The sequence below is a fragment of the Solanum verrucosum genome, unplaced genomic scaffold (assembly GCF_900185275.1).
Source record: "Solanum verrucosum unplaced genomic scaffold, falcon-dt-bn FXZP01000049.1, whole genome shotgun sequence".
Taxonomy (NCBI): Eukaryota; Viridiplantae; Streptophyta; class Magnoliopsida; order Solanales; family Solanaceae; genus Solanum; species Solanum verrucosum.
The window spans coordinates 8,968,193-8,984,682 of NW_026020221.1; the positions used below are offsets into that span (position 1 = coordinate 8,968,193).

The 16,490-nt window shown below is 33.2% G+C and overlaps 3 protein-coding genes and 1 non-coding gene across 4 annotated transcripts in view; 1 reads left to right on the forward strand and 3 right to left on the reverse strand.

Moving 5' to 3' along the window:
• The window catches only part of LOC125830992 (LOB domain-containing protein 1-like), a 393,543-nt gene that overhangs the window by 5,195 nt on the left and 371,858 nt on the right, over positions 1–16,490 (reverse strand). The window lies entirely within an intron of this gene.
• On the reverse strand, positions 6,177–9,850 carry LOC125830994 (uncharacterized). Its single transcript, XM_049510191.1, has 2 exons — positions 9,479–9,850; positions 6,177–6,734 (listed from the first exon to the last, which is right to left on the reverse strand). The coding sequence occupies exons 1-2, from the start codon at positions 9,771–9,773 to the stop codon at positions 6,526–6,528; spliced, it is 504 nt and encodes a 167-aa protein (XP_049366148.1). The 5' UTR covers positions 9,774–9,850; the 3' UTR covers positions 6,177–6,525.
• On the forward strand, positions 10,604–10,677 carry TRNAV-CAC (transfer RNA valine (anticodon CAC)). The gene has a single exon. It is a non-coding gene; the product is annotated as a tRNA-Val (tRNA).
• On the reverse strand, positions 11,255–15,372 carry LOC125830978 (UPF0187 protein At3g61320, chloroplastic-like). The gene is made up of 4 exons (XM_049510173.1): positions 14,613–15,372; positions 12,953–13,120; positions 12,449–12,655; positions 11,255–11,559 (listed from the first exon to the last, which is right to left on the reverse strand). The coding sequence occupies exons 1-4, from the start codon at positions 15,297–15,299 to the stop codon at positions 11,383–11,385; spliced, it is 1,239 nt and encodes a 412-aa protein (XP_049366130.1). The 5' UTR covers positions 15,300–15,372; the 3' UTR covers positions 11,255–11,382.

Consider the following 16,490-nt stretch of genomic DNA (forward strand, 5'->3'; position numbering starts at 1 on the left):
GTCCGTTACCGGTTCCGTCTCGATTCCGGATAGTGCCGGTTAGATCCGGACTTGTTCCGGTCCGGGAGGGGTAACGGGACGGAAACCGGAATTTACCGGTCCGTCCCGGTCCGGTTAGTCTCGGTTCCGTCCCGGTTCCGGTTCGGTTCAGAACTCTTTTTTTTTTTTTTTTTTTAATCTGAAAATTTGAAAAATAGCCGTTGGGCAACGGGTTTTGGGCCCCACCAACGGCTCTTTCACCCCATAACCCCCCATTTACACCTCCCAACCCCCCAAACTTTTTTTAATACCCCAAACTTCTTAAAACTACATTTTCAACCTTTTTTTTAACTATAAATACCCCTAATCTTTCATTCTTTTCACTCACAAAAATATCTTCTAATCTCTCTAGTCTCTACTCTCTACTCTCTAAATTCTCTTATTCTCGACTTCTCGTTAAAATTACGAATTTGGTCTTTGGAAATTGGAGCTTCAAATATTCAACTTTCAATTTTCGCCTTCCGGTCATACACGTCTACTTTTTTAAGTAGACGTTTGGTACATTTGTTCCAACTCACTTTTCATTTAGTTATTTATTTGTTTACATTTAATTATTTATTTTGTGAGTAATTAATCTCTAGTCTCTACTTATTTAGTTGTTTATTTGTTTAAAACTTTGCTAATCATTTTCGTATTATATATAATTTACTCACTTTTTATATTTTGAATATGGATTTCGGAAAAAACATTATTGAAAAGGGTAAAACAACCATAGTTAATTCGTTCACTAATTTATCTAGCTCAAAATCCAAGAAAAATAAAAAAATCGATAGTACTTCTCAATCTAAAACTAAAAAAACTTCTCAATTAAGAATAAATATGGATGATTATACGCATGTTGATGAAACTGTTTTTAATATTGATAGTAATAGTGGATTAGATCCTTATCATGAACATTTACAAAGAAGATTTGGTAATTTTGAAGAGGAATTACCTGAAGATGATGAACATGATGATGTTAATGCTTACGTTGATAGTTTTGATAATAATGTTGATGAATATGATGATGATGAAACTGAGCCACCGTCGGCTACTAGTCCCACTCCTAATCCCTCTTCCCCGGCTCCCGCTCCCTTTCGTTGTCCTGCTCCCACTCCCCCCGTGCATCCTAGGACTAAGGTAGAACGCGCTAAAAAATCAGTTGTGTGGCAATTTATGACTCAGAATGAAGATAAAACACAAGCTATTTGTAATAAATGTAAACATAGAATGAATCATAAAATTGTAGGAAAACAGGGTGGGACGGGACATTTGAGTAATCATTTAATGTCATGTTGTAAAAATGAATTTTTGCATGCTAAAGCTGTAGCCGAAGCTAAAAAAAATGGTACCACCCTTCCTGAAAATGTAGGAGTAGATGGCTCTAATATGGTCCAAACACAATTAAATCCTTCTAATGTTTCTGGTTCTAGTATACAACGGTCATATAGTAGAGAAAAAGATCTTGAAGAATTAGCTAAAATGATTGTTGTTATGGGTTTGCCATTTAGTTTTGCTGAAAATCCCGGTTTTATTCATTATATTCAAATTGTGTATAATCCACATTTTAAAGGTTTTACTAGAAATACAATTAAAAAGGCTATCTTTGATTATCAAGCTCAACATTTTCAATATCTTCGTTGTTTATTTTATTATAACAATTGTAAAATAGCTATTACTTCTGATATGGGCCGTAGTGTAAATGGTAATGATTATTTCACAATTACTGCGCATTGGATTGATGAAAATTGGACTTTGCAAAAAAGAATTTTAGGTTATAAATGTTGTGAAATGCATAAAAACGGTAGTTATATAGCTCAAACAATTATAGATGTTTTGCAAAACTATGGAATTTGTGATAAAATAAGTAGTGTCACATTAGATAATGCTTCTAATAATAGTAATGCTGTTGAAATACTAAAACCGTCTCTTTGCCCTATTTATATTGATGGTTTTCATATTAGGTGTGCTGCACACATATATAATTTGATTGTTAGAGATGGTATAGCAATATATGATGATGGTTGCACAAAAGTTGAAACTGCATGTCATTTTATTTTTAAATGTCAAGTTAAGTCTAGACGTAGAGATTTTGAAAATCGTTGTCGTGAATTTAATCTTCCACCTAGAAAAATTCCAAAATCAGTGTGTACTAGATGAAATTCTTTATTTGAAATGTTTGAAGTTGCTTATGAATATAGGAAACCTTTACAAATGGTTTGGAATGCTCATAATTCAAATATGACATATAGACTTGATGATAATGATTGGAATGACATAAAAGAACTTATAGAATTCTTAAAAGTTTTTTATTTAACTACAAAAAAAATATCTGCACTTTATTATCCAACTATTTGCTCTGTTTTACCTAATATATGTGTTATTTCTAGTAAATTTTATAAATTCAAAAATAAACCAAGATTTGAACAATCTGTTAAGAAAATGATTGACAAAATTTTAAAAATATTTTATTCCTATTCCTCAAATTTATTTAACTGCTTGTTTGTTAAACCCACATTACAAAGATGAAGGTGCATCACGAATGGTTGATAAAATATATTTTAATTTGGGTATTGATAGTGAAGATGATAAAACACCTAGTTGTCAAGATGTTAAAGATAGTATAAAAATTGAAGCTAGAAGAGTGTACGACTTGTATAATTCTAATATAAGGAATGTAGTACATAACGAAGAGCCTCAAAGTTCTAGGAGTAGATATAATAATGAAGATGATATTGATGATATGATAGATTGTATTATTGAACTTTCTCATAATGATAGAAATGATTTTGATGCATATATTAATCAAAATACAGAACCTACTACTATTGATCTTCTAGAATGGTGGAGCAATTGCGGCAAATGATTTCCAAAACTACAACCGGTTGCCCGAGATGTGTTAGCTATTCAAGCATCTTCAGTAGCTTCTGGAAGGCGCTTTTAGTGCAGCAAGATTTCAAATTGGAGAGCATAGATATTCATTAGCAGCAGATAGCTTGGAGATATCCGTACTATTTAGAGATTGGATTAATGGCGAGAGAAGGAGTTATGGTCGTCCACCTCTACCGACCAAATTTGAAAATGACGTTGATGAAATAATGCTAGATTTTAGTGATGACGGCATTGATGCAATGGAAGAACTAGCTAATCAACCAATTCCAGAGCATGTTACTAGAGAAATGTTAAATGATTTAAAAAAAGATTTCTTTGGTAGCATGAACTATTAAATTTAAATGTCCATTAGTATGAGTATAATAATTCGAGGTCTAATTCAAACAGAACCCTTCCTAGAAGGTGGCTGTGTAGATTAGATTTTTTAATACTCTACTAATATTTTGTAACTCAACTTGTACTATTTAATTAATATTAATAAAAGTATAGGCTATTCGCCTTAAATTTTTTTTATTATTGTCTTCAAAAGTTCAAATTTAACTTTTAAAGTGTGAAATTTAAACTTTTATAGTTTTAAAGTTTTAAATTTTCAAACTTTTAAAGTGTGAAATTTAAACTTTTATAGTTTTAAAGTTTGAATTTAAATTTTCAAACTTTTAAAATTTAAAGTGTGAAATTTAAATTTTTATAGTTTTATAGTTTTAAAGTTTATAATTTAAATTTAAATTTTCAAACTTTTAAAGTGTGAAATTTAAACTTTTTATAGTTTTAAAGTTTGAAATTTGAATTTAAATTTTCAAACTTTTAAAGGGTGAAATTTAAACTTTTATAGTTTTAAAGTTTGAATTTAAATTTTCAAAGTTTTAAATTGTGAAATTTAAACTTTTATACTTTTAAAAGTTTGAAAGTTTGTATTTAAAACTTTAAAAGTATAAATTTTTAAGTGTAATATTCCTAATTTTTTAATTTTAATAAAAAAATATAATTTATAACGGTTGGATCCGGTTTCCGGTCCGGTCCGTTACTGGTCCGTTACCGGTCCGGGACGGGTACACGTATTTTTTTCCGGAATTACCGGTTCCGGTCCGTCCCGGTTCCGGTTCGGTTCCGGCCCGTGGTGCCCGGTTCCGTTCCGGTTCCAGAACGTCCCGGTCCGGTAGTTCCGTTACCGGTTCCGTTGCCACCCTTACTAGTAGGGGTAGGGGTCTCATCATCTTCCTCATTTATTTATATTTCCTCATCTAATTCTTCCTCAAAATTAGTAAAACATTTATTTAAAGTCTCATGATCTACTTCATTTTCAGAATTAAATTCAATAGGTCGTGAGTCTCGTGTAAAAGAATTTTCATCAACATGAGTATAATTATTAGTATTAATTCTAAATAGAGGTGACAAATTTTTAGAATTAGAACTACTTCCTCCTCTCCTATTATTTTTTCTTTCCGTCATTGATTTTTTACCATTATTTCTTTCCAAATTCATGTTCAAGTTTAAAATAATTAAATATTATGAAAAACAAGCAAGATAATATAACAAAAAAAATAAAATAACTTATTTAATAAACAAATAAAAAATTAAAATCGGAACGAATGTACCGAACGTTTACGTAAAAGTAGACGTATAACCAAAGTTGAAATTGAGAGATGTCAATTGAAGCTTCCGATTTACTTCAAATAAATCTCCAAAATCCGAACTCCAAGTCAATATCACAAAATAATAATTATGAATTTATGAGAGATTGAAAATTGAGAGATTTTGTAAGATGTTAATGAAATAATTTGTGATTTAAATAAAAGAATATGGATACATTTATAGTGTTAAGGGGTTAGAGAGGGGTGGGGGGTTGTTTTGAGTTGTTTTGGGCCCCAGCCCAACGGCTATAATTAACATTCAACTTTAAAAAAAAAACAAAAACGAAAGTGACCGTTGAACCGGGTCAACCGAACAAGAATCGGACTGGAACATGTTCTTATCGAACAGGATCAACCGGATAAAAACCGGGTTCCGTTTCGATACCGGTTCCGGTATCCTATAAGACCGGTTCCTTACAGGTTCAACTGGTACCGAACTTATCGATACGGGAACCGGACCAGACTGACCTAAAACCGGTCCAATTGCCACCCTTAGACTAGAGTGAGTATTATTATTGCGAAAGATCAATGTATTTCTAAAAACATGAAATTCTTTGGATGAAAGGACAAATTTTATTTAAAGTTTTGTATTCATCTAATTCCTACTTCGTTATTCATAAAAATATAGTATGTAAAAACTTTAAGCGCGTTTGGCCATAAATTTCAAACATATTTTCACTTTATTTGAAACTTTTGAAGTTGAAGATGAAGATAAAATTGTATTTGATAGTACTTTTTTTATAAAGAATATGTGAAATTATGTTCATGCTTAAATATACATAAATATAACCTTGAAAAAATGAGTTGAAAAATAAATTATAAGTTATTTTTAATTTGAAATTCAACTTCGAGTTGAGTTTGAATCATTTATAACCAAATATTGATTTTCAAATAAAAAATAGTAAGAATTTCTAGTGTCATACAGTCCTAAAATTAGATGTTGATAAAACTGACTTATTCAGCTTAAAGTAATACTCATGAGTTGACTTTTGTTCAATTTGAGATTATTGATGCTTCCAATGATTTTGCCAACATTTTGTTTGTAATTGTAATTGTAATTGTAATAGTACTCATCGCCTGTTCAATAATACTTGTCCACTATTGACTTTACTTACTTCTTAAAAATTATAAATAGAAATATAATTGTACTATATCACTCTTTAAATATAATAAATATAATATTTTGAAAAGAGAAATGATTATATTTTGATGATTATGGTAAATTATCCATTGACTTCATAAAATGGACAAGTATTGGTTGGACATCCCAAATTAGTATAATGCATAACTATTGTTGGGCGGAGTATTATTTTTACACAATATTCACAACTTTTTAAGAAGTCAAATTCATTTAACAACTACAACAACAATTACACTTGCTTTGTACTGTTGACAATATAACTCAGGTTGCAGATTTCTATAATCATCTACACTGTTGCTTCATGAATAAATACTATATTTATTTTGAATAAATACATTCTATCGAAAATAATACGTACATCTTATCATCTTTAGAACTCGCTTGTGAAATTACGCTTAGTATGTTGTACAATATAGAGTCCAAGGCTTCAGTGCACCACATGCCCAACAGCAAAAAAAAGAATACACTAGGCAATACAACTGGATAGAAACATTCTCTCTTTCCAATGGACACAGAATAATGGAGTACATGTACAACAAATCCAGAACCAAAAGAAAAAAAAATTGTACAATGTAGAGCTCCACAAAAATCACAACCTCAACTAACTGGATTACATATTCTCATTTCATCATCATAAACTAACCCTATCACCATTAAGAATTACATACAAAACTAACTAATGTTGCACTTAATTACAGAATAAAATGCTCCCTGACTATGTTAGATCCATGTCAATAAATATTTCTCTGGAAGACAGCTTCACGTGTTCCGCAACAGTCAAAGCTGTTAAGCATAATAAGAAACTACGTGTTCTATACCATAGCGAGCAAATCTAGCAGGGGCTTATCGGCTAGTTCTTCCCCTTTTAAATGCAGGATGAATCACTTTATTGCTAGACAGCAGTTTGTCAATCTTCGCCATACCTTCCTTCATCCTGTTCAATACAATAGGTATGGCAGATGCATTACTTGTTATCTTCTGCTTAAGGAGCTGCGTTTTTTCAGCTTCTTTCTGCACCTCTCCAGGTAAGGCGGCACCAGGCTCTTCTACGTCTGTGACAGTGATCAGGATAATAATTACAAAGAAAACGAATCTGTAAATCCACAAATTTACTGTACTATCAAACACAAGGATACCAATCTTTGCATTTCTGCATGCATTTTTCAAGGCTTCCACTAACAAAGCTAAAATCTTAACAAGGGAATCTGTGATTTAAGTGCATTTAGCTCTTAATCACTCTATGAACATGTCTAACCTTGTAGCTCTCAAGCAACAAAGAAAAACAACACAAGGATACCGATCTTTGCATTTCTGCATGCATTTTTCAAGGCTTCCACTAACAAAGCTAAAATCTTAACAAGGGAATCTGTGATTTAAGTGCTTTTAGCTCTTAATCACTCTATGAACATGTCTCTAGCCTTGTAGCTCTCAAGCAACAAAGAAAAACAATCATTTCTTAAAGATAAAGCAAAAGCAAGAACTCATATCGAACTGTAAGTGGACTTTGTGATTCCTCTTTCATTTTATTACACTAAAGATCTCACATTGAATAGTCAACAATTGTTCAACCATTTATAAGGTTCCAGATATATCTTGGGCCGAAACTTTCCATCGAATCACGACAAAACCTTATAAGGTCTCTATGCAAGTAGGTGGAATACCGGATAGTTATCTTGTTGACTTCCGCTTCCTAGAGTTCTTCATATAATACATGAGCTTATTATTCTTAAGGTCTGTATGATTTTACCACTGACCCTAAAATACTTTTCAGAAATTTGGCTCTAACTTAAACAGTTAACCAGGAGACCTTCAAGATCTGAAATGCCTCCAGTTTGAAGACAATGGAGGACAACTTCACTCTGTGAAAAAGCTGAAAACCAAAAGACACAAATATCTAGCAATGGTTTATTATTTCTAAAGATACTTGTCCAAAAAAAAAATGAGAAGAAGAAAGGGTTTATCAACTGCAGGGTCAGTCAGGGCACACCGTACAAAAAGGAGGAAAAGCACATCTGTAAACGCAACCTCATTCTGAAAATTTTACTGACAGTTAAGAAACAACTTCCAGTATTATCAAGAGGCACTAAAATAATTTAAGAACACCTACTCTTGCATTGTGAAACAAACCATTCCTTCAACATTTATAAAAAGAGGAAAATGGAAGAGGAAAACTGATCACTCGACAAAACTATGGTAGCAAAAGAACCTTATCTCTTTTTGCACGACTGCATTATGATGGAACTTTCTCATAAACTATATCGCAGCCTTTGTGTTTCTTTTTAATCATTATCTTATTGCTGGGGATGAGGGAGATGCAGTTGTATCTTTACTAATTTCTTTTTTCTAATCATTTTACTAGCAGTGTGCTTTGGTTCAGATCACTGCTTACTCAACTGCTCCATTGTGTATTCTATTGTTTGTTGGTGTGATATTGATCTAATTTTGCGCAGAGTTTCAATACGAAGGTAACACTCTTCTCTCAAGCATCATGGACTCAAGAATATGAGAATAATGGAAAACTCATGTTCACATAATGGCTTAACTCGGTGGGTCAAGATGAACACAAACTATCCTTCAGTACAGTTTCAATTAACAAGGCAGTACTCTTTTTTCAATCATCATGCACTCAAGAATATAAGAATGATGGAGAACTCATATTTGCATAATGGCTTAACTCAAAGGGTCATGCTAAACCCAAACTATCATTCAGTACAGCTTCAATTAATAATGCAATACTCTTATTTTAATCATTATGAACTCAAGAATATAAGAGTAATGGAAACTCATATTCGCATAATGTCTTAACTCGATGGGCCAAGCTAAACCCAAACTATCATACAGTACACAACAATAGGCACACGGCTAAAACTGCTTAACTAGTTTGGTGGCCTCGAGACATGAAAAAGCAAGAATAACCTCACGTCAATACAGAGATCTATGACACCACCATAGTTCATAGCACAGCACGTTCACCCAAGTGTTAACCAACTCAAATAAGTCCTAAGTGACTAGAGAAAGAAGTTCAAGAGTTAAGAACAGAAGCACATCCTTTTTACCATAAATGTATGAGTTTCAAAACACAAAATGGGTCCACGTTCAAAGTCAACAACAATGATGTCACCCCAAGTCTCTTCTCTACCTATGCTCAAAACTCAGTGTAGAACATTTACACAGTGATTTCTAAACTCCCAGGCCTAAGCTGACACCAAGTCTAACAACCTCCCCTGATTAATAGCTTGCATAATAAGGACATAATGTCTGAGAATTTTAACTATAAAGACACGGGTTTTTAGTTTATACAGAAATAGAATAATCTGAATTGACAAATTTCTTTCATAATAATAAGGTAGGATAGACAATTTCTTATCCTCAAGGAATTCACTCATTGCACCATTCTCTATAATGTGCTTCTAAGACCGTTCGATAATTGTGGTCTTCTTGTATTGTGAATATACTTCTATCTGTAAGAAATGGAGAAAAGTAACTAAAGTATGGCCTAGCATTGCAGGTCAATGAAGCTGGAACAAAGAATACAGGATACTAGGGTTCAAATCCTAGCAGAAACAAAGAAGGTAGTTGAGTTGGCTGCATACAAAACAAGAATAAACAGAGAGAAGTTTGAATAAAGACACCAAATGTCACCATTATAAAACATTGTCAATCAATCAATCAACAATACCAAACTAATTGGAATCGTCTATAACAACCATTGAACACTATACGCCATCCAATTCCAATACTAACAATTTTCCGTGTAATTAACAGTTTGAATCTGAGAAGAACCCTAGAAACGTACCAGATGTGGGTGGTTGATTGGAGCAGCCAGGTTGAGATTCGGGGCTATCAAAAAGGGGTCTTTGAGCAGTAAGAATGGAATCGAGAGTAGTTTTAAGCTGACCCGGAAGTGTAGTTCTGAAATCCACAATTTTCTCAGCCATTTGTTGAACTTGTTGTTCCAGTTCCCGTATTTCTTCTTCCAGTTCTTGTATCCCTTCTTCTGACTCCGACTCCGACTCCGACAAGTCATCGTGGTCTTGGCCTAGGGTTTCCGGCTGCTGTGCTCCGATCGAATTGGGTCTTCTCGTTTCCATTACTTACTGAGTAGAGAGTGAAGTGAAAATTTTGAATGTTGAAAAAACAGAACTTGAAATAACCAGTTTGATAAATCTGGTGGGACAACTTTTTTATTGCATTAAATTAAATTGTGTAGTCATCATATACTATGTAAATTTTAGGATTTTAGTAATTTTATTAGGATAGAATGTTGGTAAAAAGTCAATTTTTTTTTTTTAAAGAATGTATTAGAAAAAAATAGATACAATAGTTTTATATATTAGTAATATCTTGTTTGGTATATTTTATTAAATTGAACCTAAGCTTTGTTTTAGTTTCTTGCATATTCTTGTCATTGTGGTATGGGTTTCTATTGATTTGAAGTTATTCAAAATATTATATATCGTAATATTATGTAAGATTTGACTCATATATATAATTTTTCGATGAAGATTGTTCAGCTAGACACTTTAATACCATCATAGCTTCTGATGGAGAAATCCATGGTATTAGTAATGCAAATATTTTTATGCATGCATTAGCATGATTAAAGACATAATTGTGCTCAAAAGTTTTGTCACATCCTTTCCACCATATTTGTGGAGGTATTTTTGTAAATGATTTTGTTTTTGAAATAATGTAATACATGTTATTTTTTATATATCAAATTAAGCACTACATCAAAATAGTTTCAGTATAATTAATATAAGTATTACTAATACATTATATTCAACCTTATTCTTATACACTATATCAAACGAGTTCCGTGTATGGTATTATAAAATCATTCTTGCTGCAAAAATCTGGACTATTTTCTATGTCATGTTTTTTAGTTTATAATTTTTCTGTAAAAAGTAGCGTCAATCAAGTCTGGGTGGTGTAGTCGGTTATCACGCTAGTCTCACACACTAGAGGTCCCCGGTTCGAACCCGGGCACAGACATTTTTATTTTATTTTTAATAATTAATTTTGGTGTTTTACTTCAGTACATTTTTATTTTTTTAATAATTAATTTTGGGCGTTTTTCTTTAGTATTACATTACTGCTTATTTGTTGCTTGTGATAGAACACATTTATTGGCATGTTTATATCAGTTCATTTCTAATATCATTAGAAGAAAAAGTCGAGTTGATTTCTCAGATAGTCACTCAACTAATAATTTTTATTTCAAGAAGTCATTTTTAAGTAAGAAGACAGTCTCAAAAAGTCATTTTTTAATCGAGAACAAAGTCTATTAGTTGAGTGGCCATCTGAGAAAATCATGGGAGTCGCGATTACTAGACTATATGAGCAAATTAAATTGTTTCATCAATCATGTCTCTTCTACTATATCTCCAAGAGTTTCATGCTTCTCATGAGATTGTACACACATACTTTTGTACATTTGAGAGCACATTCTGTAAGCCAATTTCGAATTAACTGAATTTATAAGCTGATCTCAATGCGCGTTATATTTTTCTAGAACGAATACTTTCTACCAGAACTATATTTTATTTACATATATGGGAATAGAAATATGTCTTCTCTTGTTTTCCCCAGGTATTGAAACAACATTCATATATGGGACATTCCCTCTTTATGTACAGTTGCTGAAGTCATGATAGAGAATACTTCAGTCTTTCGTTTAAGGCGTAATTTCTAGTCATCCTATGAGGTTGGCCAACCATTTGGAGAGTGTTCACTAAAACTTCTCTTTCTTTTGCTGTTTACTATTTCTTGAATCTGCTTTTCGTTTGCCATTGCTTCGTGGATGTTGTCATGAACGCGCTGACAGAGCTCATCGAGTGCAAGCATTGGAAATGGCTCCTCAATAAGGACACCAACCTGCAAAAATGAATGAACATCCTCTTTTTGTCAAATATGAATCCACTTCAATTTGTTTGTCTTACTAGTCCGTTTCAAAAAGAATGCATCTTCCTTTTTTGGCAACTTTGCACATGACATGTTTAAGACCACGAGGTTAAACGATTACATTCTACATATCTTTAATTTACATTTACGATCACAAGATTCAAAAGTCTTCTTTACTTTCTTAAACTCCGTGCCAAATAAAAAACAGAGAAATTGAAACAGAGGGATTAGTCATCGTCTACACTCCTCATCCAGAAAGCTAAATAACCAAGCTGAGATCTCTGTATAGGACATCACCAATGCTCTAATAAAACAAGAACCCTTTCACTGTGTTTCTCTCTACTCTTTATTTTTGTTATTATCTGTGCCTTTTTTTGTGTGGGTGGGTGTGGGGAGGGGGTATCAAATAGAAAACGGCAATAGCTCTGAAAAGACAAATTATATATCTTCTCTTTCATCTTGAGAGAGATACAATGACCAATGTTACAGTATCATGAAGCTTGGAGCCTCAGACCATTTATCAGACAAGACAACAACATACCTAGTATAATCCCACAAGTAGGGTCTGGGGAGGTAGGATGTACGCATACATATCAAATACTTTGTGTAGATTCAAGATGATGTTAGGTGGAAAACTCCATCTATTGAAACTTAAGGGAAACTATAGTATGTTCATTTTTTCTTTTCTTCCTGAGCTATATATTGCTAGTATGGCAGGCCAAGTCTAACATTTTAATAGAGCCTTGCCTTTAAACAAATTGATCTCTACTACATGAAGTAATTAAATCACAAAGTATTTGTTCTTCTGGTTAGAGTATAGACCGAAAGCTTGGCAAATGAGGAGAAGAAAATAAAACCTGACCTCTTCGATGCAGAATAAGGAAGCCGCACTTATGAAAGTTGCTGGAACCACAATCCAGTGGCAATCATCCCAAAGTATAATAGGAAGAGTTAGATGCCAAAGGACTAAGAACCTTGACGTCAATCGAGTGTATGAAAGGGGAATAGGTATGCCCAAGAGTTGTTCACATACACCAATACCTTCATGGAAACAAGTAATCTTTGACTCCTGCACTTTTTGAAACCATAAGTCATCGGAGACTATTCACAAGGCTTATTAAATCTTAAGAGCATCCAGTTAGTGTGCTTAGTAAGATTACCAAAAACAGAAAACCACAGAATATCTTTCTTCCACAATCCATCAAGAAAAGATATTTTGATGAAAACAGATATTCCTATGGTTTGTTACTTACATTGATCTTCTAATATGCCAAAAGGAAAAAGTTTGAAACAGAAATAAAAGATGCAGCCACTGGGAGACTTTTCTACTTCATTTAAGAAGTATAACTTTATGAAAAATAATTACCAGTTGACTCAGTATTGTCCCCTCCAAGTTTAACGACTGAAGGCTCTGAGAGATGAATCCAATGATGCAACGAGGGCGATGCTTAGAACTGACAACTAATGCTAGATCATCAGCCTCGAGTAAGTTTTTGAGATCACTTGCTATATCCGAGTCATATACTATGTGGCACTGCATAGAAGTACTGTAATCTTAGTGGTTAATACTATGCAAGAGGCAAGGAGCTTTATCCCTTTGCTTATCATAGAAAATGTATTTTGCTTTTAAGTAATTCGTGCATGTACAAGACGACTTATTAGTGAATCAGTATGCAAACTGCAAAGAGATCGAAGTACCACATGTTCCATGTTTAAAATGTAAGATAAGGATTTAAAGCTTCTACGATTTTAAGGTCATTTCAGTTAAACCTCAACAACAATACTGTGATAGAAGGCCTATCGATGCAGTTTTGAGAAACTTCCTTCTAATTTATGATCGAACAATGGACAGAAAAGGTTAAATCATTTATCTAAGCTTAAACAAGGAAGAATATGCATGGCCATTTCACCCAAGGGTGTTGCCTAGTGGTCAATGATGTAGGTTGAGAACCATAAGGTCTCATGTTCAAATTCCAGCAGAGACAAAAACACAAGGTGATTTCTTTTCATTTGTCCTAGCCTTGGTAAATAGAGTTATCTGGTACCTATTGCTAGAGGAAGGTGACATCCTATGGAATTAGTTAAGGTGCGTGCAAGCTGGCCTGACACCACGGTTATCAAAAAAAAACATATACATGGCCGTTGAAATTTTGAAAATAACTCAAAAGCCACTCACTAGATTAATTTGTAATTGATGGTTAGATTTCGTGTTTTAGAATTTTTACTGCATTTTCATTTTTCAGCCTCAACTACCTGATCATTGCATTAGCCAGCAGACAGCAGATTATTTTTATTTTCCCTTGTAAATAGAGATTTACTGAAGTTTTGTTATCTCATCTTTTTTTCATATATCGTGACAGAACTAGTTGCAGAAGTAGCATATCAATAACGATGACTTATGATTTTCTCTCCTACACGGAGTACAGGCAGGGGGACGATGCAGCTTGTCGGTACCAGGTTTTATGAACCTGTACTTCTAGTGTGGAGTACAAATTTATGTGTAAAAACTCAATAAAATTGCAATAAATAGTATACATGAACCATAACTTCAAAAATATAATGGATTCAATATTAAAATGGTGAACCCGTAGATCTTAAATGAGTCCAGGGACCAATTGTAACCCCATAGCAAGAATGATTGAGAATAATCTAAAGCAGTGTCGAAGCTAGAATTTTCACTAAATGGGTTCAAAATATGAAGAAGTAAACACAAGAAGAAGCTAAAGGGAACTCATTATCTACTATATATACCATGTATAAGTTTCTGTTGAAGGGGTTCATCAACGAACCCCCTTAGTCCTACATGGCTTCACCCTGATCTTAGGCCACTAATAAAATGTAGGTATGGATACAAAGACTATCGTGAGGGGGATCTTAGTAGCTCAGTTGGTTGGCTACTTACACTTTCATGTTGTTGGTAACGGTTCGATTCCCACCTTGTAATCCCCTCTCTTGTTTCCCTTTCCCCTACTTCTATTTTATTTTTTAAAAAGACTATAGTGAGCCAAATTGATCAACATATATACCTTTAAGGCAACTGGAAATGCCATGATATACTGCAAAAGTGCCTCTTTGAGCACATCATCCCTCTTATCAACACAAGCAATGACCTGCCTAGCAAAATCATTAGTTCCAGCAATCACTTTAGTCCAAGCCTTCTTCCCTGCTTCGAACCTCGAGTAAGACGCCTCCGTCCTAAACACCAATAAAAGCGCCAGAGCTGGAGCTGTCAACTGATAAGGCTGTGGACTAGCTCTCAAGATAGGGAAAAACTCAGGCAACCAATGCAATGAAACTGCTGAATTATAACAAGCAATCACAAATGCAAATGAAGTAAAAGCTATAACAGGAGGAATCAACGACAAAACAACCCGCGAATTGATGCTCGAAAACAAATGCCTAAGATGCCTTAAAGAACTTCTATGTTGCACCCAAGTCTCATGCTTGTATAAAGATCTCTTTTTTCTCATACCCCCTTCTTGAATTTTGTCAGCCCAATCCGGTACTACGCGTAGAATCTTGACAAGGGTAGAAATTAGATTTGAATTCTGTGGGGTTCTTGAAGGTTGAGAGGAACAAAGAACTCTAAAAGTGAACTTCTTATAGACTGGTGGTTGTTGTTGTGATTTTGAAGGTTTCTTGAGGGTAAAATGGGAAGAAAAAGATGCATTTGTTGGAGATTGAATGGTGAAGAGGGTTCTTGGATTTGTCATTGATGAGAATTAGGGTTAGGGTTTGGAGGAAGGTGACAACATGGGAGATGTTTGAAACAAGTGAAGTGAAGAACATAGTGGATACTAGATTAGATGGTTGGAAACAGTTAATTTGTGAATCTCCTTTTTTCACTTAGGAATAAAAACTAAATAAAAAGGAAATGCTAGTGTCACAACAAGGTGAGTCAAGTTCATTGACTTATATGATTAATCAACTTAAGACCATATTGAAGTAAATATTACTCTCTCCATTTAAAAACAAAATAACATATATAGTTTGACTTGACAGAAATTTAAGAAAATAAAACAGATTATTGAATTTAATGTTGAACACTCATAAATAATTGTTGATCGTATGAATGGAAATGATGAAGCAATATTGTCATGGTATATTTTATTTCACCATTGTATTTATTCTATATAGTATCAGACTTATAATGCTATCTTGAATAATTAGATATTTGACTGTGAAGAGAGCCAAATATTATTGAATATGGAAATGAAATAGGTGTAAATGAAGAAACATGAATATCGTAGATTCATATAATTGATTCTAACTTCAAAGAATGTTAATTAAGAGGAAACGTTGTGGATTGTAAAAGTCGGAATCAATTATATATATGAATATGTGATATTCATGTTGCTTCAGGTGCACCTGTTCATTTCGATACTCAACAATGAGTTCTTTTCATTTCAAATATCTAATTATTCAAGATATAACTAGAAGGCTAATACTAATACAACAGACACGGTGGAGAAACAAAACACATCATGACAATGATTCATCATTTCAATCCATGCAGTCAACAATTACTTATGAGTGTTCAACATTAGCTTCAATAGTATAAAACACGTTAAGGTTGCATCTCTCAATATTCTTGTAAGAACAGTGTATAGCTTTACAAAGGTAGCCACCTAGTTTAAGCAAAAGCAACAACATAGAAAGAGAAACAGTATTTCTCAATGTAAACGTTCGACAACACAATATTCGAGGAAAATAATGATAGTTGAGTAATATTTTGGTCCTAAATGAAACAAAAATGATATTTAAAGGCAATTTCTAAAACTGGAGTAACCATTTTTGGGAATTAATTCGAAAAAGAAGAGTGAAGGGTAAAAGGAGAAACTGTTAACTGAATCATCTTTGTCACGATCCAAAATTATCTAAATTGTAATGACATAATAACTTTA

Excerpts from the sequence above, each read along its gene's own strand:
- LOC125830994 (XM_049510191.1), bottom strand. The coding sequence starts at position 9,773 with ATGGAAACGAGAAGACCCAATTCGATCGGAGCACAGCAGCCGGAAACC. Across the intron at positions 6,735-9,478 it reads CAATCAACCACCCACATCTG|ACGTAGAAGAGCCTGGTGCC; the intron begins GTACGTTTCTAG and ends TCACTGTCACAG.
- LOC125830978 (XM_049510173.1), bottom strand. The coding sequence starts at position 15,299 with ATGACAAATCCAAGAACCCTCTTCACCATTCAATCTCCAACAAATGCA. Across the intron at positions 13,121-14,612 it reads CATTTCCAGTTGCCTTAAAG|TGCCACATAGTATATGACTC; the intron begins GTATATATGTTG and ends ACTTCTATGCAG. Across the intron at positions 12,656-12,952 it reads GGACAATACTGAGTCAACTG|GAGTCAAAGATTACTTGTTT; the intron begins GTAATTATTTTT and ends CAAAAAGTGCAG.